The sequence below is a fragment of the Chaetodon trifascialis genome, chromosome 21, assembly GCF_039877785.1.
Source record: "Chaetodon trifascialis isolate fChaTrf1 chromosome 21, fChaTrf1.hap1, whole genome shotgun sequence".
Taxonomy (NCBI): domain Eukaryota; kingdom Metazoa; phylum Chordata; class Actinopteri; order Chaetodontiformes; family Chaetodontidae; genus Chaetodon; species Chaetodon trifascialis.
Window position 1 is genome coordinate 6,491,895 of NC_092076.1, and position 15,153 is coordinate 6,507,047.

The 15,153-nt window shown below is 42.7% G+C and overlaps 1 protein-coding gene across 3 annotated transcripts in view; it reads right to left on the minus strand.

Moving 5' to 3' along the window:
• Positions 1 to 346: 346 nt before the first annotated feature.
• The window catches only part of LOC139349391 (receptor-type tyrosine-protein phosphatase epsilon-like), a 50,117-nt gene continuing 35,310 nt past the window's right edge, over positions 347 to 15,153 (minus strand). Inside the window, exons 3-21 of one of the 3 annotated variants that reach the window (XM_070990151.1) lie at positions 12,622 to 12,699; positions 11,906 to 12,002; positions 11,358 to 11,431; positions 9,295 to 9,431; positions 8,696 to 8,786; positions 7,922 to 7,998; positions 7,712 to 7,748; positions 7,497 to 7,594; positions 6,717 to 6,836; positions 6,214 to 6,377; positions 5,750 to 5,885; positions 5,446 to 5,595; positions 5,264 to 5,357; positions 4,437 to 4,513; positions 4,180 to 4,314; positions 3,875 to 4,000; positions 2,540 to 2,691; positions 2,282 to 2,417; positions 347 to 2,171 (exon numbers count right to left, since the gene is read on the minus strand). In XM_070990151.1, the coding sequence (XP_070846252.1) occupies positions 2,097 to 2,171; positions 2,282 to 2,417; positions 2,540 to 2,691; positions 3,875 to 4,000; positions 4,180 to 4,314; positions 4,437 to 4,513; positions 5,264 to 5,357; positions 5,446 to 5,595; positions 5,750 to 5,885; positions 6,214 to 6,377; positions 6,717 to 6,836; positions 7,497 to 7,594; positions 7,712 to 7,748; positions 7,922 to 7,998; positions 8,696 to 8,786; positions 9,295 to 9,431; positions 11,358 to 11,431; positions 11,906 to 12,002; positions 12,622 to 12,694 (2,049 nt within the window). In that variant the 5' untranslated portion in view covers positions 12,695 to 12,699 and the 3' untranslated portion in view covers positions 347 to 2,096. Of the gene's footprint in view, positions 2,172 to 2,281; positions 2,418 to 2,539; positions 2,692 to 3,874; positions 4,001 to 4,179; positions 4,315 to 4,436; positions 4,514 to 5,263; positions 5,358 to 5,445; positions 5,596 to 5,749; positions 5,886 to 6,213; positions 6,378 to 6,716; positions 6,837 to 7,496; positions 7,595 to 7,711; positions 7,749 to 7,921; positions 7,999 to 8,695; positions 8,787 to 9,294; positions 9,432 to 11,357; positions 11,432 to 11,592; positions 11,692 to 11,905; positions 12,003 to 12,621; positions 12,700 to 15,153 lie in introns of those variants that run through there. The other 2 variants (XM_070990152.1, XM_070990153.1) reach the window with 2 other exon arrangements.

Consider the following 15,153-nt stretch of genomic DNA (forward strand, 5'->3'; position numbering starts at 1 on the left):
CCTCTGTGATAGTGAACAGAATATCTTTAGTTTTTTGGACTGTAGCTCACATAAAACAGGACATATGAAAAAGTTGTGATGGGCATTTTTCACTATTGCGGATCAAGAAAACCATTACCCTGCTGTTCAGGTTTAGGATGTTATTGAGTGTTAAAGAGTTATGTTGAGTGTATGTAGTGTATTATCCACATGAACTGTATACGTAGTCATAGTGGCTTGACAGATCGCCAATATGTCTCCCTCAAAGCAGAAATCAAACCTTTGTGCAGGCTGTTGCACAGTAGTGCTAATCTTTTTTTTTTCCACTCAGAAAGACATCGGAAGAAAACTTTCACTGACCCCCAAAGCATTTTTAGATGAATTTAATATTGCAACTTGCATTTCAAAGACATTGAGAATCCAAAGAGGGATAGACCACCCACAGAGAGAGAAAGAGAGCAAAGGCAAAGAGCTGAAGTCTAAACAGAGCCTTCTCAATATTCTTAAAAGGATGGCATAGACTGAAAAGAAGCCATGGGAAAATACTCGGCTTGTTTTGTTAGGTCTCTTCTTCTGCTGCACCTCACATCTCCCACAGATAGCACACAAAACATGTCCAGTCACTTGACAGTTCCTCGCTGCTCAGCCACTTTCACAATGTATGCACTTTGTCATCTAGTATTTACATACAGCGTCAACAGAATTACACATCTCCTTGAGGTTTAGAGCAGAGCTGGGTCAGATCATTGCAAGTGTTTGGTTTAATGTCGGAGTACCGCATGGATTGGGGGGTGGGGGGTGTGGGGGAGGGTGTTACTGCCTCAAGAGAAATGCACACAAGAGCATTTCCACATTCAGATACTTTCTTGTGAATGAAACTACCGCGAGATAAAAACGAACCCATGTATTCTAAAACATACAGAGTGACTGAATGTTATAGTATGGGGTGTTTCTGTTGTTGTTCTGGCATTAAGCAGGCACTGAAGCACCACATTTGTGTATTGTGGTTTTTGCTCTTACAGGACTCGTCTAATATAACACTTTGAGTACTTTCCTGTGTCATTTGTGCACCTGACACAGGTTGGCAACCACACTTACCTTTCAATGCTCGGCCTTCAACTCAGGGTTTTTCTACTTTTCCTTGTCTTAAAAATGTACATATGGCACCGATTTGTTAAAAATCTCTAATCTATATTATAAATAAAGCAATAGACATACTCTTGAATATTGCAGGTTCTTGGCAAAAGGCTTAGTTATATGTGCTTTTTAATGTGCAGTCATTTTAGCAAAATACTTTTCGCTGTCTACAGACAAAAGGCAGACTGTAGTAATGTTACATCCATGTTAAATGCTGTTGCATACCTTTTTTTTTTTTTTTTTTTTTGAGGTACAAAACCATTTTAATGGTCTTTCATGACTCTTTGATACTTTGTCTAACTGTTAAACTTCTGTGAATCCGTTTTGGAAATCAACCCCGCTGCCGTCACCTCGGCCTCTGTTGCATAACTTCATGTTCTCTGCGTTATGGCTGAAGTGATTCATTCTTTTTCTGACAATATTTCCATTGGAAAGAGTATCACATTCGTGACGGGCATGTAGCTTGGGGACAATGAAAAATAATTCAAATATCGCCTCTAATCTCAGAAGTCATCAATAAGTGAAACAATGTACTGTATGCTCACATACAAAAAAAAAAAATCGTAGCTTTCCTGTCATGTTCTCCAAACTCAAGAAAGGAATGTCATCATCAATACATAAATACATTTACAATAACTACAACTTTTAAAAATATTACGTGGTCAATCCATAATAACACTTAGATAAACATTTAAAGTACAGTATTATACAACAAAACTGAAATAAAAGACGAGGTTTGAAACAACACTTCATGACAAAATAATTATCATACATGATGTGAAATATACATTATTAATCTAATGTTTTCATTTACAATTTTCATCCACTGACATACAGTATATTACAGCGAGGATGGAGTTTCAGTTAATGGTAGGACAAGTGCATAGCAAAATAGATCATTTGACCAAGTTAAAGAAACACAGAACTGACAAACCAGCTTTAGAAAACAACATTAAAAACCATGTTTAAGGCAAATCTCGTCATTTAAAATTGGCATAGTCTGAGAAAATGTCGACAAAGTCTTGTACCACCCTGTAGCAGAAGTCATACTGCTCCTGTGGAATGAAGTAAAATGGAAAAGATGGATTAGGTGGCAGCATCAGTTTGAGTCCAGATAAAACAAGAAACCTCAGATGATTTAGGATCCACTTCTGCTCATACTTACCACAGTCTGGACCATATGAGGCCTCTGCATGCGTAAACTCTTCACAGTTTGGAACACGTCCAGCAGGCCTTCTGCCTTGACTCGCTCCAAGATATTGCTCAGTGCAATGAACGTACCTGTTCGCCCTGCACCAGCACTGCAGCACACACAAACACACACATTAAAAAAATATATTTTTCAAGCATGAACACTGGCTTGCAAACAAACTGAGTTTAAGATGCAAAACACTGCAGTAGAAGTATGCCAATATGAAATAACCTGCAGTGTACGACGATGGGATGGTTCCCAGACTGCTGCTGCTGTCTCTGCACCGAGGCGATGATGTCGATCATGCCTTTCCCCTCGGCCGGGATGCCGACCTCCGGCCAGCCGTGGAAGTGGAAGTGCCTGATCACCCTTGTCTGCTTCTCCTTTGAGAGGAAATGCACAGGCAGATGAGAGATCATAATACCGTTCAAATATGATTTATTAGCAGTATATGAAAGCACATAATGGCAGGTGCAATGTCAGGGTAGGTTAAGTGTGCAGTCGATGAGTGGTGGACTGAGGGGGGCAGGAATATAATCCTGATCCTCTGAGAGGTCGAATTTAATGAAGTATATGAGATGGGAGGAACCCACTTGATAATCTTTAACACATCCTGCCTACCACATTTCCTCTGGCAGCCTAAAGAGTTCTGTACTCACTTGGGTTCCTGTTCTCTATTAGACAGTTTTGTTAGATTCCTGTGTAGTTTTACAGAGTCAGATAGAAAAACGCTGTTAAAATTAAAACATGTTTTTTGCATTTTACTATGTCCAAGAAATAAGTTTAATTTTCAAATATGAACACATGAATGTAACAATAGCCTCTGCACCACCTATCTTCACTGTCAAAGCTCCACCAAAGAGACATTTCCCCTTTAGATGCTTTTCTTTATATAAGGTTCAGTCAATAAGGCTTAAAGAGGGAACATTATCCAATCATAAAAACACAAAGATTACAGAAAACAGCAATCATCTCATGATCCCACAGATTTATCTTGTGACTCTTTGGAGGGCTCCAAACTCTGTAATTGGACTAAATTGCCTCACTGCAGCACTACAGAGCTAATAATGAAAATCTAATAAGGTAATGCACAATAATATATCACTCACAGGGACCTCTTTCCTGTAAAACAAGTATTTTTACCTTTAATACTTCTTAGGAAATTTTTATTGATACTTTCGTACTTTTATTTAAGTACAATTTTAAATGCAGATGTTTAACTTGTAATGGAGGATTTTTACATTGCTGTATCTCTGCTTTTACTTGAGTAAACAATGTGGACACTTCTTCCACCACTGAAAGTTATTACCAATGGAGTTCATTGTGAGAAAAATGGATAATTGTTCAAGGGACACTATTTTGATTTAAAGTGGAACCATCTTATGATATTTAGTTGTAGTTACACAGTGCCAAAGCATTATTTCATATGCCTTTGTAAAAGAACTAAAATGCTCTAGAGAATTACATCAAGAGAGGCAATAAATGCTGTTTCATCCTGACAGGCAAATGTAAAGTGGTGCTACCACCTCATTAACAGCTGTGATAGTGCTAGGTTCATTTGCTTACCGGAACAAAGGTGAGTACCAAGTCTCTTAGACTGAAGGTGTCACACAAAGTGTCTCCCTTCAACTCCACTGTGTAATCTCCATATGTGACTGAGTCCTCTGTGGGCCAGTACTGGCAACATTTGTCCTGCAGAAACAGATAAAAACAGAGCTTAACAAATAATTTAAACAGAAACAGCAGCTTCATATATGAAATGTAAATATTCTGGGCCAATCTGTTCAATACTGTACATAGATGAACTGGCTGGTAGCTCTGCTGTAGTGATTATTGAAGCCATTAATCATCACCTTGCTATCACAGCTTACCTGCTCCCTCTCCTGGAGCTCAGTGAGCATGACAATGGAGTGACATTTCCATTCCCACACCATTCTCCAGAAATCCTCAACTGTGTGTGGAAGAGGGCCCTGGGTGGCAATGAAGTAGTCCTTCTGCCTGTAGCCCTGAGTCACAGCGAAACACACACATCATCTGCTTTATAGGTCCAGTATTGTGCATCAGTAGCAATACTGGTGAACTATTGAAGGTATAAATGCAAGAAGGAAGGATACTTAAATCTGCTTACATCTATGAAAGATGCATTGACGTAGTCCGTGAACTCCTGACCTCGTCTCATGGACAGAATGACTCTGTTGAAGTCATCTGAAATGGGAATAGAGCAGGTTATGAACTGTTCAGTCATATCTGGTATACAGGATTGGAAAATACTGTGATAATATCAGCGCGCCACTGTGAGTTGCTATATGGAACAGGGGTAACACTTTGTATTAAGATACACATTCACCTTTAACTAGAAGCTTATCAGCAGTGTTGTGAAGGTTACTGAAAAAAGGTCATTAATTAGTTCCAATTCAAACGTAACTGAATTACTTTACAAATTACTGCGTATAAATGTCATTAGTTATTGTGGAAAGTAACTTTCGTGTGACTTTTAAATGTGTGCTTCAATGCTCTTGTTAATGCACACACATTGTAGCTATAGGAGTTATTCATAATCCTGACCACCAGAGGGCAGCAACAAGTAGCATTCCTACCTGTAAGCAACTGTACTTGACTTGGTTAGACAGGATTTTGTAGAGGTGGACCCAATTAATGATGGACTGCATGTTAACTGAGCTTTGCTACAATGGCTCAATAACTTCCTTCCATACTAGCAATAAGTAGTAATGAGGTTATTGAGGGAAAAGTCTTGGTTAATAGTAGTTGTAGACCATGGCCATACAGAAAAAGACATTAATAAGTGCTTCATAATGACTAATAAAGAGTCCATTTTCTACCAATATGCATGCTAATAAGCAACTACTTAATGGTGAATGTGTACCTTAATATAGAGTGTTACCAGAACAAACCTCCAGACTATTTTTTTGTTCTATGGTTTTCCTTCTTTCTTACATGGAATAATTTGCAGAACTCTGTTCTTCTTCATGTTGGCAGGAAGGTTCCCCGTTCTCATGTTCTCCTTCATTATTCGCATGTTTGTCAGTTTCTGGACAGAAAGCAATCAAACACAGTAATGTTAGATTTATATTAAATGTCATCTTTTATGGGCTGTGATGCAAAATAAGAGATCTTACCTTAAACTCTTCCTCTAGGCCGACCCGGTCACCGGTTGCGAAGGTGTTGTGCAGTTTGTGCAGATGTCCTTCCAGAGACGATACGTCCAGCTCCGTGTCTCCATAGAGGTAGTATTCAAGCAGGGCCTGGTAGATGAATGAGTACTGCATCTGGGGTGAGAATACACACTACGCATTAGCACATTTTAACATTTACAAATGCCCGAGAGTGAGATAATCCACTCATTAACTCAAGTATTAGTGCTGTGTCATGTGGGTGACATTACAGAGTGGGGAGCTGGAACGTATCATATTTCCAACTCACATCTGTCTGAATGAGCTGGGAGCGCTGCTCTCGTATCTTAGAGACAAACCCAAACACATCAACTTTCTGCTCGGCGTGCATCATGTCGATCATGGCATCTATTACGATGAAGGTTCCCGTCCTCCCAACACCAGCGCTGCAGGGACACCAAACAAACCACAGTCTGAACGAACCACAATCCTCAGCTGACACTTGTATGTCAATAGACAACAGCAGTGAAACAAAGGAGCATCTGTGCTTGTAAACACATGTATTGCTATAGTCACTGGAAATGTTTCCAGCGTGAGCTGCCAGTTTGTTTTCCAGTCCACACACAAAGCGGATATTTCACCGAAAAGATATTTATCTCCGCAGAAACAAATTGGATAATTAAATCCATTCAAAGTAATGTTCAGTCAAAAGCACAAACATGCCAGTAAACAGCAAATGCTAAACAATGAGCCATTAGCTCAGCGTTCTGTTACCTGCAGTGGACCACAATAGGCCCAGAGAAGGGTGGATTGACCACCTTGACCTTTTTGAGGAATTTGAGCATGCCGATGGGGGAGAAAGGAACTCCGAAGTCGGGCCAGCTGGTGAAGTGCAGCTGGGTGACCAGCCTGGGAGTCTTAGCAGCATCGCTGGCTTGCTACATAGCGGCACAAACACAGGAAGAAACACAGTTAACAGTTTTTATACCACTTGCATAGCAAGTTTGAAGACCCGGTCTGGCCCCAGAGAAGTCTTTTGATGAATCTCAGAGTCAACAGGACCCACTATCAAAGTACCAACAGTTTTCACTCCGTGAATGGTACATTTTCTGAACCGTAGAGCAAGATTTTTTACACAGAAATTCAAAGCCAAGGTCTCGTTGCCTTTCTATGAAAAAGGAACTGAACTACACGATACAACATGCAGTGATACTTCACAGACACCACCCACATTTCTATGGAACACAAAAACCACACAAGCGCTTCTGAAGACTTACGTATTGTATGCAGAACTTGCGTATGGTGTAGTCCACGAGGACAGTGAAGTCTTCCACTGCCACCCTCACATTCCCATAGGTCCAACAGCCCTGATCTGGCCAGTACTGGTAACACTTGTCCTGTGGGGAGATAATGACGGCCATTATTCATTGAATTAAATGCCTAAAAGGGAGTTGTTCTTCTATAATGTATTCAAGGACTTTCCTTTCAAGAGACAAAATGGTTCAAATGCAGAAGCACACATGTTCCAATTTCACAGCCAGTCAGTCCAGATTAGGGTAAGTGAGAGAGGTGAAACCACTCGATATAAGACGTTGCTGGGTGATTATGATACTGACTTGGAGGACTTAATAACACATTATGTAGCCATTGATTTCAACCTGCTCTCATGCTGATTTAAATCTTCACCAATTCTCTTCTTATTGATCTTTGTAGCCTCTCTCCCCTCTCCTTGATCACTGAATGAGCTCTGGTTCAACTGGCTCACAATAAAGACTGTGCCATTACCTCAGAGAAAAGAGATGTCAGAGGGGAGATTACAGGTGTGAAATGAATGGTTTAAATTAAACTCCCTGCTTTCACCTTTGACCATAACCAATGAAATCTGTTTGAAGCCCATTTCTTCTCAAATATTTTCACGACGCTCCATTAATCCCTCCGGAGTGTCAGAGCAGAGACTTGGCTGGAGAAGAAGCCAAGGAACTCGTAGGAATGTGTGATTTTGTTCGTGGACACTTCAGCTTCTCGGATGCATTGAAACGCGGCGGGAAATCACTCACTTCTTTTCTTTCTTTCAGATTTGTCAGCATGACAACAGTCGCTATTTTCTGCTCCCAGATCATCCTCCAGAAGTCTGCTGCAGTGTCTTCTTTTGGACCTGGGAGACAAAAGAAATCAATGATTAATATAGAAATGTATGATTCATTAAGACAGGAAATTAATAACCAAGGTATCAGTAATTATGTAGGTAATTTCCATGTGCACTATATCTTACCTTGTGCTGCAATGAATTTGTTTTTTTCTGTGAATCCCTGTTAGAAAAGATCATTAAGTTAATTAAGATTATTAATCAAAAGACCCTGGGGTGAGACTGTCTTTTCAGATGCTGTTTTAAAGGTTTTTATAAGAAATAATTGTTATTTCTGCACATTTAGTGTTCACCATGCTCAACTGAACGAAGGGAGAAACAAAAAGCTTCACTCACATCGATGTAAGACGCGTTCACATAGTCTGAAGAGGGATTTCCATCCAGCTGAGTCAACACCACTCTGGAATGATCATCTGGTGGTGAAAATAACATCGGAAAGGTTCGAGGGTTACAGCGGAAAAACAATACACACAGTCTGTCACTGTGCAGGTAGCAGTTTGACCGAAATGTTTAGAGAAGGACATCGATACCACTTTCCTCTCTATATGGTAAATATGAAGCTGCATCCAGCAGCCAATTAGCTTAGCTTCACATAAATACAAGCTAGCCTGTTCAGAGCTAACAAAATCCAGGAGCAGTAACTTCCTGGAGCGTCTGCTGATTGCCTGACAGCTCATCCAATAAAGAAAGAGCCTGGCAGCAAACTGCAAGTTGTACTTTTATGCGCAAATTAAACTATATAACGTGTTAATTTGTGAGCTTTAAAGGTGTTGGTGGTTGCATTTATTTTACCTTTGGACAGAGCCAAGCTAGCCGTTTCCCTCCATTTCCAGTCTTTATGCTAAGCTAAGCTATCATGTAGCTAAAGGAAATGAAAATACACACTGTATTATTAATGAGGCAGAGATGAGTGACAGGAACTTCTAATGGAAAACGGAAGAAAGGTAGAGGCGTTTCATTGTGAATGAACACGAGCCGGAGGATCAGCTGTATCTGAGCTGTTGAAAAAGGGAAAAAGGAGGACACGTGCGCACACACAGGCAGGAAACTGTGAGTTCTGGGTGTGAGTCAAATGAAACCTCGTTTCTACAGAACAGAAAGTACACTCACAGGGAAGGATGTTGGGGTATCTGTTCTTCTCCTTGTTGTCGTCCTTGTTGGCCTCCTCGTACGTCCCCTGGACATTACCCCCCGGCAAGGACTGCAGGACAGAATGACAGTTAGATTGTACGTCTCCCACACTGAAAACCAGTCAGGCTGACTTTTAGCCGCTCATGTGGATCGTGTTCTGCTGTATGCACGGCCTTGTCACTTCCTCTGCCACCTACAGTGAACAGCGCTCCATTAAAAGCAGAGCACTTCGACTTCCTCTGTCTGTGCTGGTAAACTGTCTGAATAAAGTCATACTTGTATGTGTTGCATGGACCATGACTCATATTTTTTTGACTCAGATCCTCAATCGTAGTCACAAATAGGCAATAGGGTATTTTTCATGCATGTGGGTGTGTGTGTACAGTATGTGTCATGGACAACGTGACACATATCTACAGTCGGTCCAGAATGAAAAAAACGCACACATACTGTAAGTCTGAATATTCGTCTTTCACGCCAACAAACCAGCGTGTCACAGTTGTGGTAGGAAAACTGAAATTTTAGATATTTTGCAGGTGGTTTTGTTGCCACAGTTGAGAGCGAGAGGGGTCGCTTACATTGTACTCCTCCCTGAAGAGCTTGCCATCGTCTGCTGAGCGGAGCCTGTATTCCTCCTCGAGGTGGTCCACCGGGATGGGGAAGTAGGTCTTAGAGGCCGAAGGGGATCTGGGCAGAAGGACCACCGTCTGTTGCTCTGTGGGGAGAACAGGCAGTGGGTTTATCATCCCTGCTGGACTAAGAGAGCTGAATGCTATGGTTGTTGTGTTAAAAGAAAACGGATTTAACTTTGCAAATTATGAAATTATTATGAAATGGATGACTGAGAAATGAATTCTAAAACAGGATTGGGTTTAATTAGACCAAAGACACGCGTCACGACAATTTGAGCTGATTTCTTACTTACGTAAAAGTGGATACTGTTACACGATCATGTTTTCAAACAACTGTCAGTGTTTAGATCGGTTTAGTCACATTAATACTACACTTAGGGTGTTTTATCTATTGCTTTTATCCAACCATTTCAACTGTTTAACGGTTACTGTCAAGAATAATTTCAACAAATTTATCCACTGCGTTACGCTAACTATTATAACCATTTACCCATTTAGCGACGATATTCCAACCATTGTTTCCACTCCTTTTAGCTTACTATTTCCACTGTTTATCTATTACTTTTAGCTTTTTCACCAGTTAATCCATTGTTTTTAGCTTTCTCTTTCAAGTGTTTATCCACTACTTTTAGCTATTTCAACTGTTTGTTACTTTTAGCAAACTACTGAACATTTATGCATTACTTTTAGCTCACACACTCGCAACACAGCATTCAGGTATTACACATGACTCAGTATATGTATATATATTTTACATGAACTCATAATTTCTACTTGTTCAGTTTAATTTTCAGGTACGCCCGGGTAACAGCAGAAGTCCCCCCCCCGGCGTACTGACTTAGACACCAAACGTTGATCCTCTGCAAGGATTTTAAAACCAGTTTATCAAAAACCAAAATGATTATCCAACTGATTTACAGTCTTATGACAATAATTTAAAAAAACAAAACAGGAGTTTAAGTATTCAGTGATCACCAAACATCAACAAGTGTTAGAGAACCACAGAACCCCACGGAGAGGCCGCTCACAGCACCCCAGAGGAAGGTTTTTGAATGGAAACCTCTCTGAAGCTCCAGACGAGGCATTCGGTTAGCGCTCACAAAATTTTGAAAAAGTAGGTTGAAGAAGTACTGAGAGAGTGTTAGTAACATGAGATCCCTTATACCGCCACCCTGTATACCTGACCTGGTGGTACAGTGGTGTATAACGACTCAGTACTGTATCCAAACTCTAAAACACAACACATGTCAAATTACACACAGCATACACACACATACACATACATGTACAGTCATACAGGTAAAAAACCCATCATGTTCATAAGACAGAATGCAGTCAATGGGCTGATATGACACTTCTGCTTTCTGTTTCATCCACTAACAGAAATTTAACATTACACATGAATATATGCTGTAATATTTCCAAGCACAGCAAACTATCAAGTGAAAATTAAATATCACTGTTATATGAAAAAGTGGACCACGTGTCATGTTTACAATCACAGTAATTAGCAGCTCAGCTATTACTCTGATATTTACTCAATGTTTGTTATTGCTATTTTTGGGTGTTTCTCCTTATCCGTAGCAATACAACCTGTTCTGTAGATGCCATTGTAATGTCAGATAAGAAAATACTTCCTAAAGAAACCTCACGGCTGCTCGCGACATGTTGCTTCCTGTACAGTCCAATAGCTGTTAGCATACTTCACACAAAACAGCTTAGAATTAAAACGATGCAGCTTGAAGCTCGGTGACAACTGCTCTGATATCTGCAGCAGTGGAGCTGTGTATTAACTCGAAAAGAAGGTGATGGTAAGAGTTTTCTTCTTCACATTAACCACAGGAAGTATAACACAACCACAATGCAGTGGTGGGACAATCTGCATGCAGTTACAAATATAAAACTGACGCCTCCTTTGCATTGTCACTATGCTTCTCCTGACAGCCAGCTTATCCCCCTCACAGTCTACAATCTGTCTTCTCACAAGGTCCAATTTAGATCAACGTTACCTTGTTCCTCCAGGATGCCATTTGGAATCTTCTTGTCGACTGTTGTGACGACCGCTTTTCTCTGGTTTTTTAACCTGCCAAGAAAAAAAACAAAAACAAAAACAATAAAATGAGACGAGCAATGGCGCAAAACACAAGATTCAAGTTCAACTTTAGTTTCCACATCAGGGCGAAGCAATCCTTGAGATCTCCCAAATGTTGCAGGTAGCAATGAACAAAAGCCTTTCCATCCTACCATCTGAAACTTGAGAAGCTATTCTTTCTCATTAGCTGACAGCACTATAATCCGAATTTGGTACAGAATTCGTTCTTCTGTCTTCTGCTGCCTGTCTGGGTCCACTGATACTGCCTGGCTGCCTGTTTTCTCACTAAGCATGAGAGGGAGTCAACTAGCAGCACTTCCTGACTGGGCTCCGCCTCAATGACTAAAGGAGGAAGTGTTTGTCACCCCGAGCTCTGCCCCTGAGCCTGGCTCACAGCCAGTCAGAGAGCACCGAGGAGGGGGTGAGGTGAGGTGAGGTGACTCCTTGCAGGGTGGGAGAGTTTACCTGAGGAAGTACCAGGCTAGCAGTGCGATGATGAGCAGCAGCAGGGACAGGACCAGCACGGTGGGGAGGATGTGGCGGCTGTGGGACGGAACATCTTCTGAGGAAGAAGGAGAGGCAGAGCTGGGGGTCAGGGAGCACTGTCAACAAAGAAGCAGGAAGAGGGGGGCAAGGACGGCGATACGCATGCATATGTTGGTGTGTGCAAATGCTCGGCTGTGTGTGTCTGAGCCGTGCGTCTGTTGCATGAACCGATAGAACAAAATCAAAACTTGGCACAGCAACACACCTCCCATGTTCTCTTCTGGCTGCAGGCCTGATTTAATAACTGGCTTCAGCAGTATTTTGTCTGCAGAGATAAGCATCAGCTCATTTCGTCCTGTCGGTGCGTCTAACAGAAAATCAGAGGCTTTAAGAATGGAGACTCAGCCAAGAGTCACAGCCACACAGCCTGCTATTAGCTGTGTTTATAAAGACGCACAATAAGCCGTAAATTACTGTCCAGGCCTGCTGAAGTTCATTGTGATCCGGTAATAACGAGGCTGCTGAAAAGGCTATTATCAAGCAGATGCATGCGCTGAGGAAGACGCATCATAATCATATCTGAGGGGAAAGTGATGACTGCAGTGGATAGCGATGGGGTTTTGTTGCGATCTCAAATTGCTCCGCGTTGTTCAGCCTCACATGTCGAGGTGCATTACTCTCTGTATTGTTCTTACCTTGTGTATGGTTGCCATTGCCGGTGGAATTGGATGTTGTCGTGGTTGCCACCAAAAACAGAAGTGGGACCATTGTGACTGCAGAAAAACAAAATGAAGACGGATATTAAATTTAGTGCCAGACATGTCTGCAAAGTCGAGATTCAGGACGACGTGGCCGCTGGATAACGTCACCATTTAGAGAGCACAAAAGCTATTGACAGATCTGAGGCATGTTTCTTCATTTGTGACTGCTGCTTTCGGGAATGTGCTCATCGGTGCAAAGTTCACGCAGACACAATGGAACAACACACTCATATCCTGGTCATTCATTAAAGTGCCATAAAGCTCTAAAGCGCATTACCCAAAATGTCCACATGGTGGCACAATACTCCATTATTTGAAACAAGGCTAGCCAGGATAACAGCTTCCTCACAAGCCCATTGAGAAAAATATTACATCCAGACCAGGAAGCAACACATATTAAACGTCACATACGCAGATTAAGGTGATGCGTAAGTGTGTGCACAAACACAATTACTGCAACCATCCTGACTCAACGCAACGCTCCTTACTGCTCTAATAAGACATATGCTCCTGCTTTAATCAGTGCATTATCTGATTGAGTAGTTGTTCATGCCACTCTGAGTCGATAACAGCTGTTTTCCTTCAGCTGTTTGCGTGGCAATGCCATGTTGAAATGCATCATTTCCAGGATCTAACATGTGTTGCATGTTAGAAATCACAACACTAGCAGATGCAACACGCGTGCAAACACAAGGCCTGGACTATGAATGAGCGCTTAAGCCAAGCTAAACTGCATGTATCAAATCACAGCGAGCGAAATCTAGAGTCTGAAAGCAAGAGGCTTAACACGGACGCCCCTCGTGCTCCGCTCTTTGCCTCCTCCCCCCCCTCCCGTGATAACATCACCCCAACACAAACACTCGGTTCACACGCACACAAAGACGTACACACGCACGCCGACGCCCACAGCACTGTGAGCGCCGTCCAGGCTCCCCCACGCACGGCGACATCCAGGAGTCTCAGCTGAGTGATCTCCCCCTCATTTCCTCCAGGCAGAAGAATGCTCAGGAGGGAGGACGAAGGTGTATCTGCGATCGATTCTTGCGTTTGAGCATTCAGAGTGAGTTCCACAGCACACTGATTAAAGCGCCTCCTTTCTTTTCAAAGCCGTCGGTAAGATCTGAGAACCAATAAGCCTTGAGATGGCTGCAGTTTACAAGGTGTTCCTTTTTTATCTAATTTTCAAAAAAGCACTGTCAGAGTTGGAATCTAAGCAGAGGAGGCCAGCACAGAGCTGCTAAAACCTCCATAATGAAGCAGAGCAGAGTGTGCTCCCCCCCCCCCCCCCACTGCAGGTGTGCGTGTGGGGGGGTGCTTTGCAGCTGCGGTGGAAAGAAAGCCAGGCCAAGTGCATAGTCAATGAAGACACTGTGTGCTGAAGCCTCCACGCTGTGCCGCAGTGTCCTGTAATGTGTCCAGGCAAGACACCGGAGGAATGTGGAGGCAGCGGAGCAGAGACACTGACTGCAGCAGGGGGAGAGGGAGCACAAGGTCCAGGTCAATAATATTTCCTGGAGCGATTAATAAACCCTGACATGTCAGCCCCCGCTCCGTGGGGAAGACTGATGAGAGAATTCTAATGAGAGGAGAGGAGTGGGCTGCCCCCTTCTCTCCCACTCTCCTCCCTCTTTATCCCCCCTCTTTAAGGCAAATGTCACAAGCTTGGACGGGGGGGAGGATATTGAGCTGAGTTAGTACAGTGGGTGAATCCTGAGGGAAGAACGCTGTATGAGACGTGAGGTTTTGTGGTGTGGAAGTTCACTCGGGGCACTGTTTGGGACTTTCTTCTACATAAGCTGTATTGAATCTGATGTATGCTGGGTCTGTTTGTTTGTGTGTGCGGCGGCTCGCCGGCGGACGCCCAGCAGAGTGCTCACAGCTAGCCCGAAGGCTGTGTCTTGTGGTTAAGCGCTGCTGCTTCTTGTGAGCATCCCCTCATTCCTGGCTCTCTCTCCATCACCTCTGGAGACGTCACGGCGTCACGTTTTAGCCTCCAACGCCTGCGTGCGTGGCTCAGCGGCTCCCGGGGGACCGCAGGCTCTTCGCCCCCCCTCTGCTCTCCAGCTTCTCCCATCTTGTCACTGCAGTGGTCTCTCGCTTGACCTCTTCAGCATCTCTGAGGAGATCACCAACTTCCTTTCCTCTGTCTTTGTGGAGAAATGTCCCTCACGTCACTATAAATAACACTGCTTCCTATTCCTCTGGGTATCTAATCTATTTTCCTTTATTTCTCCTCACTCAGCAGAAACCAGCCTATGCCACAAGTCTCAAATTAGACTGTTAGCAGTGGTCGTCATTTAGCTCGGGTCAGACTCTGGGCAAACAGCTATCATCACATTGTGTGTGCTCATCTGTGTATTGTCCTTTCTCCATTTAGCACTCTGCAGCTAGTCACCAACCATCAGCCATAATGAAAATAGGTCATGGGAGATGTCAGCTCGGGGGGAAGTTCTGAGGCGTCCTTTT